The 18,827-nt window shown below is 38.5% G+C and overlaps 1 protein-coding gene and 1 pseudogene across 2 annotated transcripts in view; one reads left to right on the top strand and one right to left on the bottom strand.

The window, feature by feature from the left end:
* The window catches only part of COMMD10 (COMM domain containing 10), a 157,218-nt gene extending 145,550 nt beyond the window's left edge, over positions 1-11,668 (bottom strand). Inside the window, exons 1-4 of one of the 2 annotated variants that reach the window (XM_028523470.2) lie at positions 11,552-11,668; positions 10,182-10,272; positions 6,242-6,352; positions 3,486-3,641 (exon numbers count right to left, since the gene is read on the bottom strand). In XM_028523470.2, coding sequence (XP_028379271.1) covers positions 3,486-3,641; positions 6,242-6,352; positions 10,182-10,272; positions 11,552-11,592 — 399 coding nt within the window. In that variant the 5' untranslated portion in view covers positions 11,593-11,668. Of the gene's footprint in view, positions 1-3,485; positions 3,642-6,241; positions 6,353-10,181; positions 10,273-11,316; positions 11,398-11,551 lie in introns of those variants that run through there. The other variant, XM_028523474.2, reaches the window with a different exon arrangement.
* Positions 3,995-5,897, top strand: LOC114505729 (annotated as a pseudogene).
* Positions 11,669-18,827: the final 7,159 nt, after the last annotated feature.

Below are 18,827 nucleotides of genomic sequence, written 5' to 3'. Positions count from 1 at the left end.
TGCGCATCCCAAGTCCCAGAAGGCTTACACGCTACCAGTTGCCTTAAGCGCCCAGTTCTCCCCATCTCCACGTGCTGCAACCCACATCCGCTCCTCCTCGCCGCCCCTCCTACTGGTCTGGATGAACGGGTCTACTTCAACTTCTTGGCTGTCTGACTTCCATTCAGATAAATTCTGTCAGTTCTGGGTGTTATTCTGGCTCTAAATTGTTGTTGTTCTAATCTTGGTTGTGCGTGGAGGTACAGTGCGTCCACCTATGCCTCCATCTTGCCGGAAGTGGAAACCACTTCTTAAACAGAACTTAATACAAATACAACTTAACATAAGGATGAAGTAAAACTTTAAAAAACCTATCATCCAGAAGATACAGAAAAATGACTTACTATTAGTACCAGAAAAAGAAATATTTTTAACTGTACTTATATAAATGCAAAAAAAATAACTATAATATAGCACAAAATTCTAAATAGAGAACATGCAAATATTAAAAAGCAAGTGATCATTTTTTAAATGGAGATGGCTGAAAGAAAATTTCAGGGACACAAAATGGAAAACTTAAAGTCTGTACAGGATATACAAAAAAGTAGAAACTGAAATGAAAAATGAAGCAGTGATGTGGAAAACACCTAAGAGTTCTTAAAATGTAGTTAAAACAAAAAGAAATGGAAGGAGATAAAAACAAAGGGGCATTTTCTAAAAACCTATAGCTAATATCCTACTTAATGATGACAGAATAAATGCTTTCTCTCTAACCCTGGGAATAAGGCAGGATGTTTCCAATGTGCCACTTCTATTTAACATCATATTAGAAGTCCCTCCCTGGCTGGTGTGGCTCAGTGGACTGAGTGTCGGCCTGTGAACCAAAGACACGGTTACCTGTTGGATTTGCAGTCAGGGCACAGACATGGGTTTCCGACCAGGTCCCCAGTAAAGAGAACATAAGAGGCAACCACATGTTGATGTCTCTCTCCCTCGCTTCTCCCTCCCTTCTCCTCTCTATAAATAAATTAATTAATTAAAAAAATAAGTCCTACTCAGTTCAGTAAGGCAAGAAAAACAAATAAAAACTGAAAAGACTGGAAAGGAAGAAATAAAACTATCCCTATTCATGAACAATATGACTGTCTACAAAGAAAATCACAAGAAATCCACACACAAAAATGCTATAACTAATTAGTGAGTTTACCAAGGTTATAGAATACAAGATCAATATACAAAAATCAATTGTTTCTATATACTAGCAATAAACAGTTAAAAACAAAAATTATAAAAAAGTAGTACCATCTACAACTCAAAAAAAAAAAATACCACTAAATACTCAGGTACAAATATAACAAAAATACATGCAGGATCTGTATGCTGAAGAATGCAAAACATTGACATAAGAAATCAAAAAGGACCTAAATATATGGAGAGATATACTCAATACTGTTAAGAAGTCATTTCTCTACAAAGTGACCTATTAATTAAACATAATCTCAATCAAAATCCCAGCAGGATTTTTTATAGATCTAGAGATATAGAAAAACTGGTTTTAAAATTATATAAAAATGCAACGAGCCCTGGCTGGTGTGGTTCAGTTGGTTGGAGCATCGTCTGGTATACCGAAAGGTTTCAGGTTCAATTCCCAGTTAAGGCACATACCTAGGATGCAGGTTCGATCCCAGTCAGTCAGGGCACATAAGAAAGGCAACCAACTGATGTTTCTCTCTCACGTCAATGTTTTTCTTTCTCTCTCCCCTCCCCCTTCCTCTCTCTCTAAAAGCAATGAAAAAATGTCATCAGGTGAGGATTAAAAAAATAGAAAAGAAAATGCAAAGAAACTAGAACCAAAACAATGATAAAAAAAGAACATAGCAGACTCACAATACCTGATCGTAAGACTTACTACAAAGTTAACAAAGCTACAGTAATTAAGGCAGTATGATACTGGCATAAAGATAGACAAATAATGGAACTAAACAGAAAGTCCAGAAAAGACCCACACAAAAATGTCAAATGATTTTTGACAAGGAGCAAAGGCAATTCAGGGACAAAGTGATGTCATCAACAAATTATGTGGGGAAAAAATGAACATCCATATGCAGAAAAAAAGAACTTTGACCTGTACCTTACACCTTATACAGAATTGCCTCAAAATGGACCTTATACTTAAACATAAAACATAAATCTATAGAACACTTTAAAAAAGAATTAAAAGCTTTTGCTCTGCAAAAGACATGTAAGAAAGTAAAAAGAAATGCAATATACTAGGAAATAACATCTGTAACTCACATATCTAACAAAGAACATGCCTACATTATATAAAGAACTCACAAAACTCAACAGAAAGAAAAGAAACACCTCTACACAACCAAAAAGAAAAAACAAAACAAAACACATTCATTTCTATCTATACGCTGGGATTTGTACCTGTAATAATCCTTTATATTATACCATGGGACATCTTTGTCATAATATGGATATAGAGTTAGACAAAATGTTTGAATAGACACCTGACCAAAAAAATATATAAATGGCACATAAAAAGGTAGTCAACATATTATTAGGAAAATGCAAATGAAAACACAAGATACCACTACAAACCTAATACAATGATCTAAATAAAAACAACTGACAATACCAAGTGTTGAGAAGGATATGGATCTACTGGAACTCTCTTGTAATGCTGCTGAAATGAAAATAATACCAATCCTTCAAAGTCTTCCAGAAAACAAAAGGGCAGGGACCACCTTCCAACTAATTTTACAAGGCCAGTGTCACCCTGACAGAAACAAAACATTACTAGAACAGTACAGACCAATATTCCTCATGAACATAGATAGAAAAATATTTAATAAATTATTAGCAAATCAAATATAGAAACCCATAAAAAGGATTACATAGCATGACCAGGATTTAATGCAAGAATCTGAAAAGTTGGCTGAAAATCTGAAAATCAATTACCGGTATGTTAATTCAGGAAAAAAAGGGCAAAATCTATGTGATCATCTTAACCTCCATTAAGGATGACTACAGGTAACTAAAGAGTTCTGTGACCATTTTGTTGCTTTATATTTCTCCCAAAGTGTTCATTTTGTTCACTATTTGTTACTCAATAAATATTGACTACCTTCTGCATGTAAGGCATTCTGCTATGCACTAACACAGAAACAAATAATTATGTAATTCAGTAAAATTACAGGAAGTTTTATATATAGATATACAGTTAAAAGAATAACCAACTCCATCCAAGGCCTCAAGGGGAAAAAAGATTTTCATTCCTATCCTGAAATAATAGAGACATATTTTAAACTGCAAATTAAAATTAAATCACATTGCGGTAGCAAACATGTATGAAAATAACTTTATAGGAATGCTGTCTATATACTTTTTTTTGCCTGTCTCTACCTCTCCACAAAATATTATCACCCTAAAAACCCTCAGGTATAATAATCTATGCTATATATTACTGAGAAGTATCTCTGAGGTAATATAACCTATACCTTTTGGGGAGCAAGAATCCTCTGCCTGAATTTTTCGACTGTTTCTTGACCCATGGAAGACCAAGCACTGACAAATGCTTCTGCTTTGTCTTGTTGAAGATGAATGTTCTCTAACTGCTGCTGCAAAGCTGCTGGTTTCACATTGTAATATACTGCCTATTAAAAAGAAAAAAAAAATACATCTTTTTCAAATATTCATACAGAGGCCTTGATCTATAATCAAACACAAAATTAATATTAAATAATTTAAATCAAAGGAATATTTTACATTTCTATTGCAGAAAAGTTTTACTATTTTACAAATAATATACCATTCCAAGGAAAGATTTTTAGATTAAGTGGCCTAAATTATTCAGGCTACACTTTTTCAGCTTTATCTGAGATGTAAGCAATCCTAAATCCACCGAACTTCTAGCTATGTAAATGGTACCCTAATTAAAAGTTTATTTCCTGGGCTCTCCCACCAGCCCCATGGTGGGTCCAAGCAACCACGCAGCCCAGGTTTGGGAAGGAGGAAAGTCAGTTCCGCAGAGGGTGCAGCGAAGGAGGAGCCCAAGAAGCAGATCAGCAAAATTGTCAGCTAAGCTTGCTCCTCAAAAGTAGACACAAAGCCAAAAAAGGCAGCAGGGGAGAATGAATATGCAGACAAAAAAGTACAAACGAAAGGGAAAAGGGAACAAAGGGAAAACAAGCCAAAGCAGCTAATCTTGAACCCAAGTAAGATCTACCTGCAGAAAACAGAGTCTAAAACTGAGGAGAGTTCAGCCTCGGATGAAGCGGAAGAGAAAGAAGCCAAGTCTGATTAATATCATATGCCATGCCTTATCAGTGGTACCTCTCTCCCTGCTTGTACAACCCAGAAGAATATTTTTATCAACTATTTTGTAAATGCAAGTTTTTTAGTAGCTCTAGGAACATTTTTAAGGAGGGAATTCAACCTCATCCCATTTTTTTAAAAGTAAATTTTTTTAAGAGGTGAAATAGTTTGCTACTTTTTATTTATTGGTACAGCCAGAAAACAGTGAGGTATTATATATGAGAATCTTTGATTGTCTTGGGTGTCAGCTTAATATTCCATTAGTTTTTACATCCTACAATACAGTACAAAGCATGCTAAATGGCAATTTGGAGTCAGTCATGCATTTAATATGTCCTGAGCATTTTAAATTACTTGTATTCCCATGTGTTTTGATAGAATTGTTTCCTCAGGAAACCTACTCCTTGATTTTAGCTCCTGTCAGAATTTTGCGCACATTGTAACATCTCTGGTGTAGTAGCCCAGTATTCCTAGTAACTTTGTTGATGTGCTGTGAAAGACTGAAAATTTGATTATGTAATACATACAACAGTAAACTGTGAATTAGTGGGACTTTGATGTATTAACATTTGAAGATACTGGTACTTGATGCTCTATTAAGAAAAATTAGCCTACAAATTTTGAGCTGGAAAGTTACTGGAACAACTGTTTAGAAAAAAATCACAACTACATGACTAGGTTTTTGGTACATATGTTAAGAATTGTGTACAAATTAGAATATCTGTTTACTTATCATCAGAACAACCAATAAAATCTCAATTATGAAAGAAAAAATATTTTCATTTCCTTATTTCACTTAACTATTTCAAAGAAGTGAACAACGGTTTTGTTTCCCAACAAAATTTTCCCAACAAAATTTTCCAAGAAACACTTTCAAAACTACCTTCCCTCTATCAACTTCCAAATAATATATAATAAAATATAATAAAAATTTTAACAGTGATATCTGTTCTGTTACTTACATTATTCTGGAACAACTTCTTCACAGACCCCATGCTGCTCTGTTTTATCTGATAGTCCTTTCCTCCTGAAGGCCCGCCAAGGGTGGGCCTTTATGATCTGCGATCTGTGTAAGTGCGCATGTAGTAGATACTTGGCAGCTTGTCCTTTTAACAGTCTCTATCTCTAGAATGCTCATGAAGCTACAGTACTATTTAAAATCTAATTTCACAAGTATTCTATTTAATCAATCAACAGTTTATTGAGAATCCATTTTAAGCCGAGCAATGTGCTAGGTTTATATAAGATGTGTAGGCACATGTGGCACACACACAAGACCCTGGCCCCCCACAAATTCAAAACAGAAAGAAGTTATCACTGACACCCATGAAATAATGAAAGACAGGCAAAGTGCTCTACTATGATGAGCCAAAGATAAAAGCAATCCAAATAAGGGGAAGACTGCAAGCATAAGAAGGCCAGGCTACAGGGGAAGGAGATGTGACTTAAAGGGAACTGACAGAACAAACTGCGTTTGGATGAAAAGAAGGGGTGCAGAAGGGCAGCTCAGTATGAAGAAACAGTATGACAAAGTCCTTTGACAGCCACTTCTTTTCTAAATGTCCCATTTATCATCTTAGTCAAATCCCCCAAAATCATTTATTAAAATGTTTAAATAAAGAGTATTCATTTTTCCAAGTTATTATACCAAGTAACAATGAATTAAAATATTTTATAAATGTCTCAAGTAAATAAAGTATTGATTCATATTGTCACAACACTTTCTTCACACTACTCAACATTAAGACTGTTTTTGTAGAATGCAAGACTGTGGGGATGGGGGGAATCACATATTCAAATTTTTTTTTACTACATTAAAATTCTTGATTAAAATATATTCACAGGTTCCATCTGCATACTTTTAAAAATAATATACATATCAAAACAATACAAACGTACTAAACAAAAATGGTTAGAAACTTTGCGGCAATAAAAATACCTGTTCTAAAATGAATGATACTGTTTCAAGAACTAGGTGAAGATCTTGTTTCTCTAGAGAAAATGCAGCTTGAAGTTTTTCTTCCTCTTCTTCACTGAAACTGTTCTCAGCCTGCAGTACAAAAAGCAATCTATTAGCATACATTCAGGTATTCAAAACTCAGCTACTCAGAAGATTCATTTAGTCATATGCAGAATGAGATCCTGAAAGAAAAAGTAAATCCTAGGTAAAAGAAAGTCACGTGTTTATAAATTTCAATATCTCAAAATCATGGCACAGTTCAATATCTGGACATTGCCAAAAAAAGTTCATTTTTTAAAAACAGTATTTTAAAATATATGGAGGTGAAAAATAACAGTAAATACCATAACTAATGGATACTTAAGAAAAAAGCTAGAGGGTAAAACCTCAAAATGTTAACAATAGTAATTTCCAAAAAAATAATGATTAATAGTAATTTCCATCTTCACTCATTCAAAACATTTACTGAGTATCTATTATGTGCTACACAGACAATTCGTGTCCTCAGGCATACCAGACTCTAGTTCAAAAGACACATAAAAACAGAAACAAGTGACCTCTTTTTTTTTTTTTTTTTTTTTGGTCCATATAGGTGAGACCACTTTTTTTGTGTGAAGAACTGTCCCACACAGGTGAGACATTTAAGGTCCCAGAGCACTGAACACGAGCAGCACCCCCCACACTGGAACCACCAAAAACTCCTCAGGACGTCCACATGCTGGGGTTTACACATGGGATTGTCCTGTATGTTAACGAGATTCCTCTCTCTATCATCACAGGGAAGTACAGTGGTACTCACAAATGAATCTATGAAATAAATGGAACTTTTATTTTAAAAATTTGGAAGAAATGTTTCTAAAATATATGGCATCCACTCTAGAATTTTGTAAACAAAGTATATTGGACTAAACTAATTCTTATGCTGACTCAGGTCATAATTACAAGCATCAAAGTTCTGTGCTGAAGTATCCTAAAGAACTCCTAGGATACAGCTATAATTTTTACTTCAGTAGAAACACCCCTCAGATTTCCGTACCTTTATAGTTCTTCTGATTTTCAGAATTCTGCCATTTCATTCCATGATCAATAGGCAATTCCTGAAACTGCCTTACATGCTTCATCGTAGCAGCACCTTCACCCTCAGTTGGCTGTTTCTAGTCCACCATGCCAGGAATCCAGCTACCTGACCTCTCAGAGCTAGACATTAGCTAGACATCTAGCTACCTGACCTCTCAGAGTGTAGCTACATTAACAGGCTTTGTGTAAGGGGCTAAAAGTCTCTCCTAGGAGCAAAGTATATGAGTTGTTTTTTTAATTGCATAAGTTGTGACTTATTTTTGAAACTCAGAAGCAATAAATGTTTATTTCTAAGTTCCCAACTATGGCAACTGGTCTGACTTCCCTCAGTATTTCCCAATTCAGACTCTATGAACGTGATGATGGGACAATTCTTTGTGCAGGACAGTCCTACACATTTCTCTGGCCAGGAAGATGGCCAGTTCAAAGTGGACTCCCAGACCCATGCTTAGGCATGCCCATATTCTATACCTAAGCTATCTTAGTTTCCTCATGTTTACTCCTACCACGGTTCCAAGGAACCAGTCTGGACAAAAATAGATTATCTCTGCCCATAAACAGAGTAAGCTTGCTAAAATCAGTGTGCTAAGCTGGTATCATTTAGTATAGCAACTAAATCTCTAAACTTCATCAATCTAGTCAGGTCTCACTGTTCTAAAGGCTCCGTTCATCAGAAGGCAAAAGGCCAATCTGACAGACGAAAAGTAAATAAAAGAAAGCTGGCAGATCCTAAATGTCTCTACAAATCTTACTTGATAAGAGCTCTTATCACAACAGAAGCCCTTCTGGAAGAACACTCCCTGAAACTGTCCATGGGAAAAAAACAAAACTACCTTTCCAGATTCTCTCACAAGGCAAATACTCACATACACACATTTCTGTCCTCAGTTGCTTCAGCTCTCAATAACCACACCTCTTCATCTTCACTCCCTACCTTGGACAGCACAACAATCAGGCATCTCCGGAATGCTTCACCCACAGTCACTCCAAGACAAATATTAATTTATCATCAACTCCAGAGGTGACTGACAGGGTCGAAGGCAAAATACACATCACAATTTTCCCTGGAAATGTTCCATCCTCCCTCAGTAAGAAGAACAAAAGATGTATATAAGAACTGTTTGACCCACATTGTTTTATATGTATGCTTACGAAGGCAGCCACCTAACAGCTCAGGGAATCAAAGCACAACTTCTGTATAAACTGTCTTCATCATTTACTTTTAGACAGACTTACATACTATTTCATACTATTTTCTGAGGTTTACTGTGATGGATTAAAGAGAGAGATTCTGGAACAGACTGCCTTACTAGTGAGCTGTGTGATTGTGGACAAATTATTTAACTAGTTTCTATCTCAGTTTCTTCATCAATACAATAAAGATGAAATGGTACCTACTTCCTAAAGTTGCCACAAGGATTAATTCCACCGTGAGCTAATAATGCAAAGCCAGTAGAATGGTAGCAGTCACAAAGGGAGCAACATACCTGTAAATAGCAAATTCCTTATGGACAGGAATTTAAAGGACTTACATTTGTTTTGTGTTTCCCATGGCAAAGAAAAGAATTAACTCCAAGAATAGTTACTGAGTGCTGATTATATAAGTATCAATGTTATTAGGTACAGGAAAGATTAAGATGAGTAAAGCATAATACTCAAGGTATTCAAGGTAAGAGAAAGACCCTGCAATCATGAAACAAATGCTGATGATGCAGTACTAAAGTGGGGTGATAATGAACCAAGTGTTTTAGAAGCACAGAAGAGAGAACAACTGCTGAGAATGAGGTAAAATGCCTGAAAGATGAAAACTAGTTTATTCACTAGAGAAGGGAAGAACATTGTAGGTAAAGGAAAGAGAATACGAACACACACACACACACACACACACACACACAACTGAAAAATTCATTGCACATTCTAGTAAAAGAGCACAGTCCACTGTGACTGGAGCACTTGTAAAGGGGATTATGAATATAGGTTATAGCTATATTATAATGTTCTTATAATACAATGTTAAGGATTTTGAACTTTTTCCCATGGGGCAAAGGAAAACCATTTATGGCTTTGATATGATCAATTCTTTTTTAGGAAAACGTATTTGGATAAATATTTTTATCCAAATGATAAATGAAATAGCATTATGAAGAAGCAATAGGAAGGGAAAGACTAAAGATGCCAGTTTGAAGGCATTATTTTGTCCAAAGAAGAAATAATAAGAATCTGAACTAGGGCTATAAAGAGAACTTGAATTTGAGAGACATTTCAGAAGGAGAAAGGACTTTGGGGCTAACTCCTAGCCAAGAAAGAAAAGAGGGAAGAGTCCAGGTTCTTATTTAATGGTGATGCCTGGCACCAGGCAGAACAGTTAGTGGGTGTTCCATAAACATGTGATAGATGAAATTAAATTTTTATAACCTGATAAAAAAGTTAACTTAGATTGGTGAGCGAGCAGTGAATTACTAACCCTTGAAATAAAAGTCAAAGATTAAATGAAAGATTAAATACTGACTGATACCACAGAATTATTTTTAAAAGGAAATGAAGTCATAAAATCAGAATTTCCCCAAAGCATGTTCCACAGAACCTTAGTCCTAAAATGTATACCATGATAAATGTTCCAAGGTCAAACACATCTGCACAATTTTGCATACTATATCCACCCTTAAATATTTACTATAAAAACTTTTGACCATGGGACATTATCAAACTTTCTAAAGACCTGGTGTTCTCAAAGACACAATGGGAAACACTACACTTTGCAAAATGTTCTGTTAAGTAGAAACACAGTTTCAATGAAATCACTAGGAAGTATTGTAAATTATAGAAATGCAAAAGTACAAACCTTCAGGTGAAGTTTTTGAAGAATTCGGGTGAGCAATCGTGGAAATCTTCCTATATCTATTGCATTTATCAGCGACACTGCTTTTTTCATGCTAAATAAATTAGTAAAACAAAGTTTTTAAGTGAGCTTTCCAAATGCAACTGTACTTGCTCTAGTGCTACACTTGTTTATAGCTGAAGTTGTCTGTAAGTCTTCATTTCAACTCTGATTGCTATAAGGTAAGCCTGAGTAAAATACAGAAAAACAGATGACAGCTGGCGTTTTTTTTTTTAATGTACACGGATATGACAGCTGTCACAATACAATCTAACAAAGTTGTTTCAAATGAAGTTAAAGACAACTAGCCCTACTAGAGCCTTCCTAACAAAAAAAATGTAACGGACTTTTTGGCCATCCCATTATTTCAGCACATTATCAGCATCAACATACCACTCACTGTGATTTAATTACTTTTCATCGCATGGAGTCATTTTTATTTAAATAATTTTATTTTAGAAGAGAATTTTAGCCCTGGCTGGCATAGCTCAGTGGATTGAGCGAGGGCTGCGAACCAAAGTGGCGCAAGTTCGATTCCCAGCCAGGGTACATGTCTGGGTTGCAGGCCATGACCCCTAGCAACCGTACATTGATGTTTCTCTCCCTCTCTCTCTCTCTCTCTCTTTCTCTCTCTCTCTTTCTCTCTCTCTCTCTCTCTCTCTCTCTCTCTCTCTCTCTCTCTCTCTCTCTATCTCTCTCCCTCCCTCCCTCCTATCCCTCTCTGAAAATAAATAAATAAAATTTTAAAAAATTTTTAAAAAAAGAGAATTTTGTATCACCACCATGGACAGCTTATCTTACGTACCATAAACAGAAATTAACTAGAAATAAACAAAATGAAAACAAAAGCAATGTTCTCAAGCTACGACTGGCCTGAGGTCTAATTCTGTCTTGATGGGAAAGGGATACTGACACGTGTTAGGTTTCAGGACCGCCCAGCACCAAAGGGAGCCTTTCTCATCATCAAAAGGTCAGAAAGAGAATTTAAACGTAAACGGAACACCTTCCCACGTTACTCAGCATTACTCCAGGGAGGCCTGGATACTGCCGACACTACACCCTGCGAACAGTGACAGCTTCCACACGCGGCAGCGCTGACCTCAGCGGCCAGGCGCACTGTGACCCCGCGCAGGTGAACCACCGCGAGGTGACGGGGCCCCAGTCCCACGCACTGTAGCGGGACCCGCACTGCGACTAGGACAGCCCCGCCCCCCCTCCGGACCTACAGGGGGCCAGCGGGGCGCCCAGGCGACCGACGGCAGAAGCGTCCTCGCTCCGACCCCGGCCGCGCCACCCAGGGGCCGACTACCGCAATTGCCCAGCCAGACAGCTACCTGGGGCTCTCCCTCAGGATCAGTGCTGTGGACGCCGCCATCCTCGAAGCTCACTCGCCCGGCCGCTACCTGTCAGCTGCTCTGAGCCCAACCAATGGCGGCCACGGAGGACGGAAACCCGGAAGGGCCAAGCCGCGCAGCTCCCTCTGGGCCTGCGGACTCCTGCGGACCCAGCGCCGGGTCCTGTCCCACGATCCTTAGCCCTCCCTCTCTAGCCTGTTCGGAGTTCAGGCTGTACGCATATAATTTACGTATATTTATATATTTACTAATTATATACACTTGAGTATGGATGTGTGTGTGTTTTTATGTGTTATGCGTGTCATATGGGTGTATAAGCATACGTATATTTAGGCGTGTGTATGCATGCATATTATATACTCGCTCTGCAGGGCGCCACGTGGAGTTTGTATACGTACCTTCATTTGTTCAACAGTATTCTTTGAGCGCCTACCGTTGAGCGCCTACTATGTGTCAGGCACTATACCAGGCACTTGGGACACCAAAGACCAAAATTTCTGCCCCGTGGGTTTGCAAGGCAGCAGAAACGGACAGTATTTGTTGCTCCCTCCCCTTTGGGGTCGGGCACTGCAGGGTGGGACAGATAAAACACCACAAAAATTCCCATTGAGGATCTCACAGGAGAGTAAGTAGGGAGACAACGCGGATTCACAAATACAGTGTTTTACCTCAGAGAAAAACTTGCAGTGCAGTAAGGGAATTTGGGGGTGGGAACAGTGACAAGGCATCAGAGGTAGGATTAGGGCAGGTGACATGAAGAAACCTTAGTAACGTGTTGTGGCATGTGCACTTAATTAATCTGGTGAAAAATGAGAGCCATTAAATGTTTTCAAGCAAAGAAATTTTTGTGATGAGAGCTGGGTTTTTTGTTTTTGCTTATTTGTTTGTCTTAAGGTTACTGTCAGCAGAATAATAGTTGGACTGGAAAGAGGAAAAGAAAAAAGCCAGATAAGAAATTTGCAATAATCTACAGAAAACAATAAAATCCTGTGGTAATAAAATGGCACTGGAAAATAAAAAGATAGTGGATGGATTAGAGTTGCATTTCAGATGTAGAATCTTCAGGAGCTGGCAAAAGATTGAATTTAATTTTCCTACCTATGTTTTACTTAAATTATTATTTAAATTAGTTGGCATTCCTACAGCAGCCCAAAAACATCCTAACAGAAAGGGGGAGCCAGATTGCAAATTAAATGTCAATAATACCCACATGGATAATTGAGTCAATTATACAAATACGTTTAGTATCACAACACTCCACATCTTCTCCAGTGCTGCAATATGCAAAAAAGATGTATGTGAATCTACATAAATTAAAGGTTCAGATACAAACACATTACCCTACCTGCCACAACTTTAAAAGAGTCCCAATTAAATCACCTTTCGAATCACTTCCCACTTGTCTTAATTCATTGCCTGAAGTAGAGGCACTAACCAACTAAAACCCTTTTGAATCTCTAGTGAAGTTTTCCATCTTCCTCAGTTGCTTTCAAAACCATAGCTAGGATTTTAAGCAAAAGTGCGTCAACCTAAGTTGAGTCCTGGATCCATGTAACCTGGAACATTTAACCTGTTTCCCATTCCTGATCTGCAAAATGGGGGTGAGAACCATGTCTGCTCTTCTGTACTGTGGTGAGAATTAAGTTATGTGATGTATAGGTACAAAAAAACACTCTACCCTCCCTTATAAAGCAAAGCACAGGCTTCTAAGGTTTTAGAAAGAGAGTCTCCAGTGGATACAGAGACCTCTCATTCTTATTTTTTCATTTCCACTGATGGGTGATCATATCTTATTGCCACTTGCTATAAAGGCTTGATGCAGTAAATAATTTTACCCCTTAAATGAGACCTTCACCCAAAATATTTCTGGTTTCTCTAGAATATAGGCATGTGTATCCATGAAAAAGTCCTTATAATTAATTGTTTGCCTCTTGTTACCTGCTAGAAGACAGGAAATGTACCTCCTGGAGATATAATTCCATAACCACACTTTATCCCTAACCCCCAAACTTGTCAGCCTATCTTTATGATGGATCTAGAGCCTAGATCTGCTGCCCCCGATCTATTATGACTATTAAACATGCTGAATGCCCCAAAGATTCTTCCATACTCTTGCCTTCATTTTAAATTTCCCTCAAATCCACCTTCTTAAAAAAAAATTGTTAGTCTGGGTTCTCTAGAAAACAACATGTTAGTTCTTCACAGGGCACTATAATTGCAGGGAAGTACAAGCTAAGACAAAAGGGAAGGAAGGAAAGAAGGAAAGCAAATACAAGGTCATGTGTTATTCAGCTGGTTACAACTTTGAAACCTAGTTCATTTCTCGGTACTGTGGAATATTTCCAGAGAGACTATACTGAGTCGTTTTGTCTTGGAAAAGCCAGGAGGTTGGAATGAAGGAAGGAAATTTGTCCGTAGACTCTCATATCTCCTCTGTCTTGTTGGTCAAAATTTGTCCTGTGGGCTCATACTTCCCTATACTTCTGGGATATGTCACTGGGTGTCTCTAAACAAGCACTGGGAAATCTCGAGCTTCCATGCGTCCAGTCTGGTAGAGTAAGAACCAAGTCCTGGAGCTGTAGGAAAAGAGGAGTCCATGGCCTATTCCTTAACCATACCCACTGCCAGCTGTCTCCTATCCTACCCTCTACTAAGGTGGCAGCAAAGTGGCAGGGACTTTAAGACTAGAGGAAGAGTTCAGAGTTCTTTCCCAGGGGCCACATTATTGGGAAAGTGAAGCAACCCACGGAAGTCTGGGATGTTCTGAGGCTGAGCATGTCTGTGGAGGTATATAACTTGGAGAGAGTTTTACTTCTTGAATGGAATCTCAACACAAGAATTGCTTGGGTCCTGAGTGCTTCACCTCTTCAGCGATGTAGCTTTTCAGTTCAGTTGCTTTACCAAATGGTCTGTCACAGCACAGCTTGGAGTGAGGTTGGTGACAGCCCTCCACCATGTCCTGAGAGTTAACACTTCCTTCTGGGTGTGACCTTGGTCCTGTTTGGAGCCCCTCCCTTTTGGTGAGTTTATTCTCAAGGGCTCCACATGGTCTCCTGCAATATAGCCTCAGTCTGCATCCACCCTCCCCGCCCCAGGCATGATTTATATCTTCAACACTTCAGCAGAAAGGTCAGAGCCTTTTTTCCCCAGAAGTCTCCTCCAACCTCTGGGTGCACCAAGAGGCCCTGTCCAAATCCACCCGTCAACATTCCAGCCGCAGTGAAAATGATATTTTGGGGGGAAAGGTAACCCACCAGAACAACATCTAAGCCCCGGAAACCCAGTCCAGCTGAAGTGACCTTTAAGTAAGCTTTTGATATAAATTGTCAAATTGGGGGTATAGCATTCCATTATATAACCCAGATATTTCCAGCAGTGGATTACATAGGTACCCAGCCAAAATCCTTAACATTGTACAAGTCTGTTATCCTACAACTCACTCTGTTTCTCAGGTGCATTTATCAAAAGTAGTTTAGAGTCACATACTGACAGGGAGTTAGAACTACCAGCTACCCATGTCCTATTCCCAGATGACTATGAAATACAAAATTAATATTCAGCTGCTTTATCACATTCATTTACAGAAGCTGCTGGCCCCGGGTTTCCTCCTTACCACCACGTCTGCGCACCACTCCCGCTCTCCGCACCACCACTCAGCCAGTGTTTTGCCTGTTTTTAGCTCCGTAGTCAGCACTTGCCTCATGGGTACGACAGAATCATTTGGGATAAAAACAAAGAACACCCTTCTAAATGGCTAGTATGTAATTGTTTGTTCTACATTTTCTCTCCAGAGTCTCAGAGGAATGAAGTTTTAAAATTACATATTTTTATTTATGAGTTGGTTATGTGAATGTTCCTATTTAATGTAAGACATATCAAGAATAAAGAATGCATGATTATAATCTAGCCTTTGGATATTTACATACCAGCCTGTGATGTGGAAAGGAAGCAAGAAGCTTATGGAGGGGGAAGAAAAAATAGCATTAAAGTTTCAGACCACTTCTGCCCCTAAAAAACATTATTTATGTCCATCTACCCTTAACCAAATGGAGGATAGGGAAGTGTATGGTAGGTAAATTCTTATTAAAATGTAGCAGATATATACTTTGTGATATATGAACAGATGCCTTTCTAATCTATTCTCAAACTTAAAGTTGAAAACCGTCTCAAATTATCACCCCTCCATTTCAATTTACACCTAGTTCCCTCCATTCTACCCCCAAGAGGCCAGTGCCATTAACAGGGCTGATATTTACGCATATGATGTGAGAGATATTGAGTGGTTTCTTCAGTAATTTTCACCAATGAACACAGTTTGAAAAGAATTAGATGTTGCTTTCTATAGAGACAAATAAAGTGAGGCATGATTACAGATCCTCTTTTACCCAGTAACTTACTTAAGGAAATAAAAATAGTAAACAACAGAAATAGACAATAGAAAAAGAAAAATGCATCAACAGCAAACAAACCAGGAAAGAAGTGTAACTTAATAATATACTTGAAAAACGTGTCTGCCAAGAAAAGAAACTTCATCTATCTGCATTAGCTAAGCGGGAGTCTAAGGTAGTTCCCAATCTACTGAAACAGGCACCTTTGCAGGTTGTCCACAGAGCCATGAGAACTCTCTATAGAGCCCTCAGTTTGGAAAGGAGCTGAATGGGAGGTAAACAGTATGCTCAGGGGAAGTCTTGGGAAATCCCTGGAGAATGTAAATCTGTGAGGGATAATGCAGGAGGCCAGAGGAATCTCTAGGAGGCACTCTTTTGGTGCCTCCAGGTAAAGGGGAAAGTAGAGCAGTAGGCAGAAAAAACAAGACTATATATAGTGTGTCACATGATGAATAAAAATCTAGAAATTTGAAAAAAAGCACAAGAACAAAAGAGACTCTAAAGCAAAAATCTAGCAGAAAAGGTTACAGTGAAGCCACAGTGAAATAATCCTTCCCTTAACCTCCCCAACTCATGGTTAAATGAACACTGGCTGAACCCCCAGGCCCTAGGATCCTTCCCCATACTAAGTGGAAGTGAGAGAATGAGATAGGGAAGTGAACAACCAGGGCTGGCTCAGGAGAAATCTGAGGCTCTGGGTGCCATACTTAACGAAGGGCTCAGCTGAAGTGTGGAGTATCTGCCTACCCTAAGGGACTGGACATGCCCCCACCCAGTCTCAGAGTTGAGTAAGTGAAAATTAAATCCACCAGCAAATGCTACCCTCAGCCCCAGGCCCTGAAACTTTTGTAGAAAAGTAAATAGAATGCCATATTGAGCTATCAAGCTGGCATCCTGGATGGAAAAAGAGATCTCACAGTAAAAGGCAACAGAACTAAGGAGATTCTGGCACTACATCAGAGAAAACAGAGGTCTGGGCAGAGCTGTCCGTGCTAAACACAGCAGGATGAGAAGGAAGGGCACAACAACCATGCAATCACCCTACAGAAAAATATAGGGTCCAGCAGCAGTAAGGCTTGCTTGAGTGTGGTTGGCAGGGTACATGAATGTCTCACAGAAGATGGACAGCAATTTGAACATGTCACCTAAAATGTCACATGGTGTGCTTGAATGTAATATTGCTATATTACAGAACTACATGTTTATGATTTTGTAATACAAAGGGGCATTATTTGTGCCAGACACTTTGTATGAAATAGAGGTAAACAGCATGCAAAACACAAAAAGATTAAAATATCAACCTGGAATAAAATATAACCTAAGAGGCACAAGAAGATCCCATGTGAATGCTCCTTATGATAGAACTTAATAAGAGAATAAATATAGTGAAACAAGAGCTGCAAGACAATTTGATAAAACAACAAAATTAGATGTAAAAGCCATTGCGAAATGAGGGAAAGAAGCTGAGGACTAAAAGCACACCATTTCCGAACTAATGCATAAATTAGAACAGATGATGCAATTGCAAACTGAATTATTAACGGAAAGGAAGGGCTATTCATAGTGAGTGCAAAGGAAAGAGACAAGCACAAAGTAGATACTGAGAACAAAGAAAAGCCAACCTAAAGATAACTCTGTTCCAAAGGTGAAAAACCCAACAAATAGACACGAAAACACATTCAAATACTATTATAAGCAGTCTCGCTCCATTTTTTTTCAAACCCAAGCAAAGGTTTACTTAGAAAGTCACAGAGGTAGATGTGATCCCTGGAAGACGTGAGCCAGCTGGGCTGCCTGGACCCAGGAAACAAGTTAAAGGGCACAAGGAGGGCCCTTGGAGGGAAAAGAAAGGCAAAGAAAACCTGATTCCAATTTTGATGTTTGACTGCTGACAGCTTTCAAGTTCCCATCACTCCCTCTCCCCTTCCACTCCACATGTGGGCAGGCTGGTAAGGAGGCCCAGGTGCTCCCTCCTTTGGCACTGGCAAGAGTGCCAACCGGACAAGCCCCTGACTGCCTGGGAGAATCTTCCTCCCGGCCCCACTGCCTAACCATTATGAAATCCCAAGCCAGTCACCCTTCCTAGCTCTCTCAAGCCATTTTTGAACCCGCTTGGCAGCCTCTCCTACTTGTCCCTGAAAGCCTAGTTCTGTGAGTCATAAACCTTTTCATACCTTCATGGTGCGTGTGTGCCATCATAAGTCTCAGCGCCAAACCATACTGGGGGCCGGGAGTGGGGGGTGGGGGGAGGTGCGGATCACAACAAATGCGTGCTAGGAGACAATCTCCCTATAATGTTGGAAAAACTGAAAGAGCATGTTGTTTTCTGGAAGACCGTGATATAGAACGATGATGCTAGGACAAATTCCGGAAAAATTATCCAATTCCAGGATAGAGAAAAATATTTTTTCCGGCATCTATGTAAAAACTGTAAGTCACTTACAAGATGAAAAGGAACGAACACTTCTCAGACTTCTCCCAACTTTTAGGAAGAATGCATTATGTCCAGCCAGGTATTCTCAAACACGATTGCGTTCATAATTTTCATGAGTTCTTTTCAGGGAAACCAATAGTTAAAAACAAGCCAACTAAGAGATTAAAGAAAATTTTAAAAGCTCAGGAATGGAGGTGCTGTGGCATGTAGTGAACATCAAATCCATATAGAACTAAGATTTAGTTAAAATGGAAGTTATGTTTATGAAATTAAATATATATTTTAATATTTGATAATGTAAAATTTACATATGCTAAGAGAACTAATTTAAACATGGACGAAATAAGTGAAATAAAGTTTTCAGTACTAATTTCTTAATCTTTCACGCTACCTTAAATACATCACTTTAAAAATAAATTGACTATAACTTCTT

The sequence above is a fragment of the Phyllostomus discolor genome, chromosome 3 (genome assembly GCF_004126475.2).
Source record: "Phyllostomus discolor isolate MPI-MPIP mPhyDis1 chromosome 3, mPhyDis1.pri.v3, whole genome shotgun sequence".
In the NCBI taxonomy this organism is placed as follows: Eukaryota; Metazoa; Chordata; class Mammalia; order Chiroptera; family Phyllostomidae; genus Phyllostomus; species Phyllostomus discolor.
This window is presented reverse-complemented; position numbering and strand designations above follow the sequence as displayed.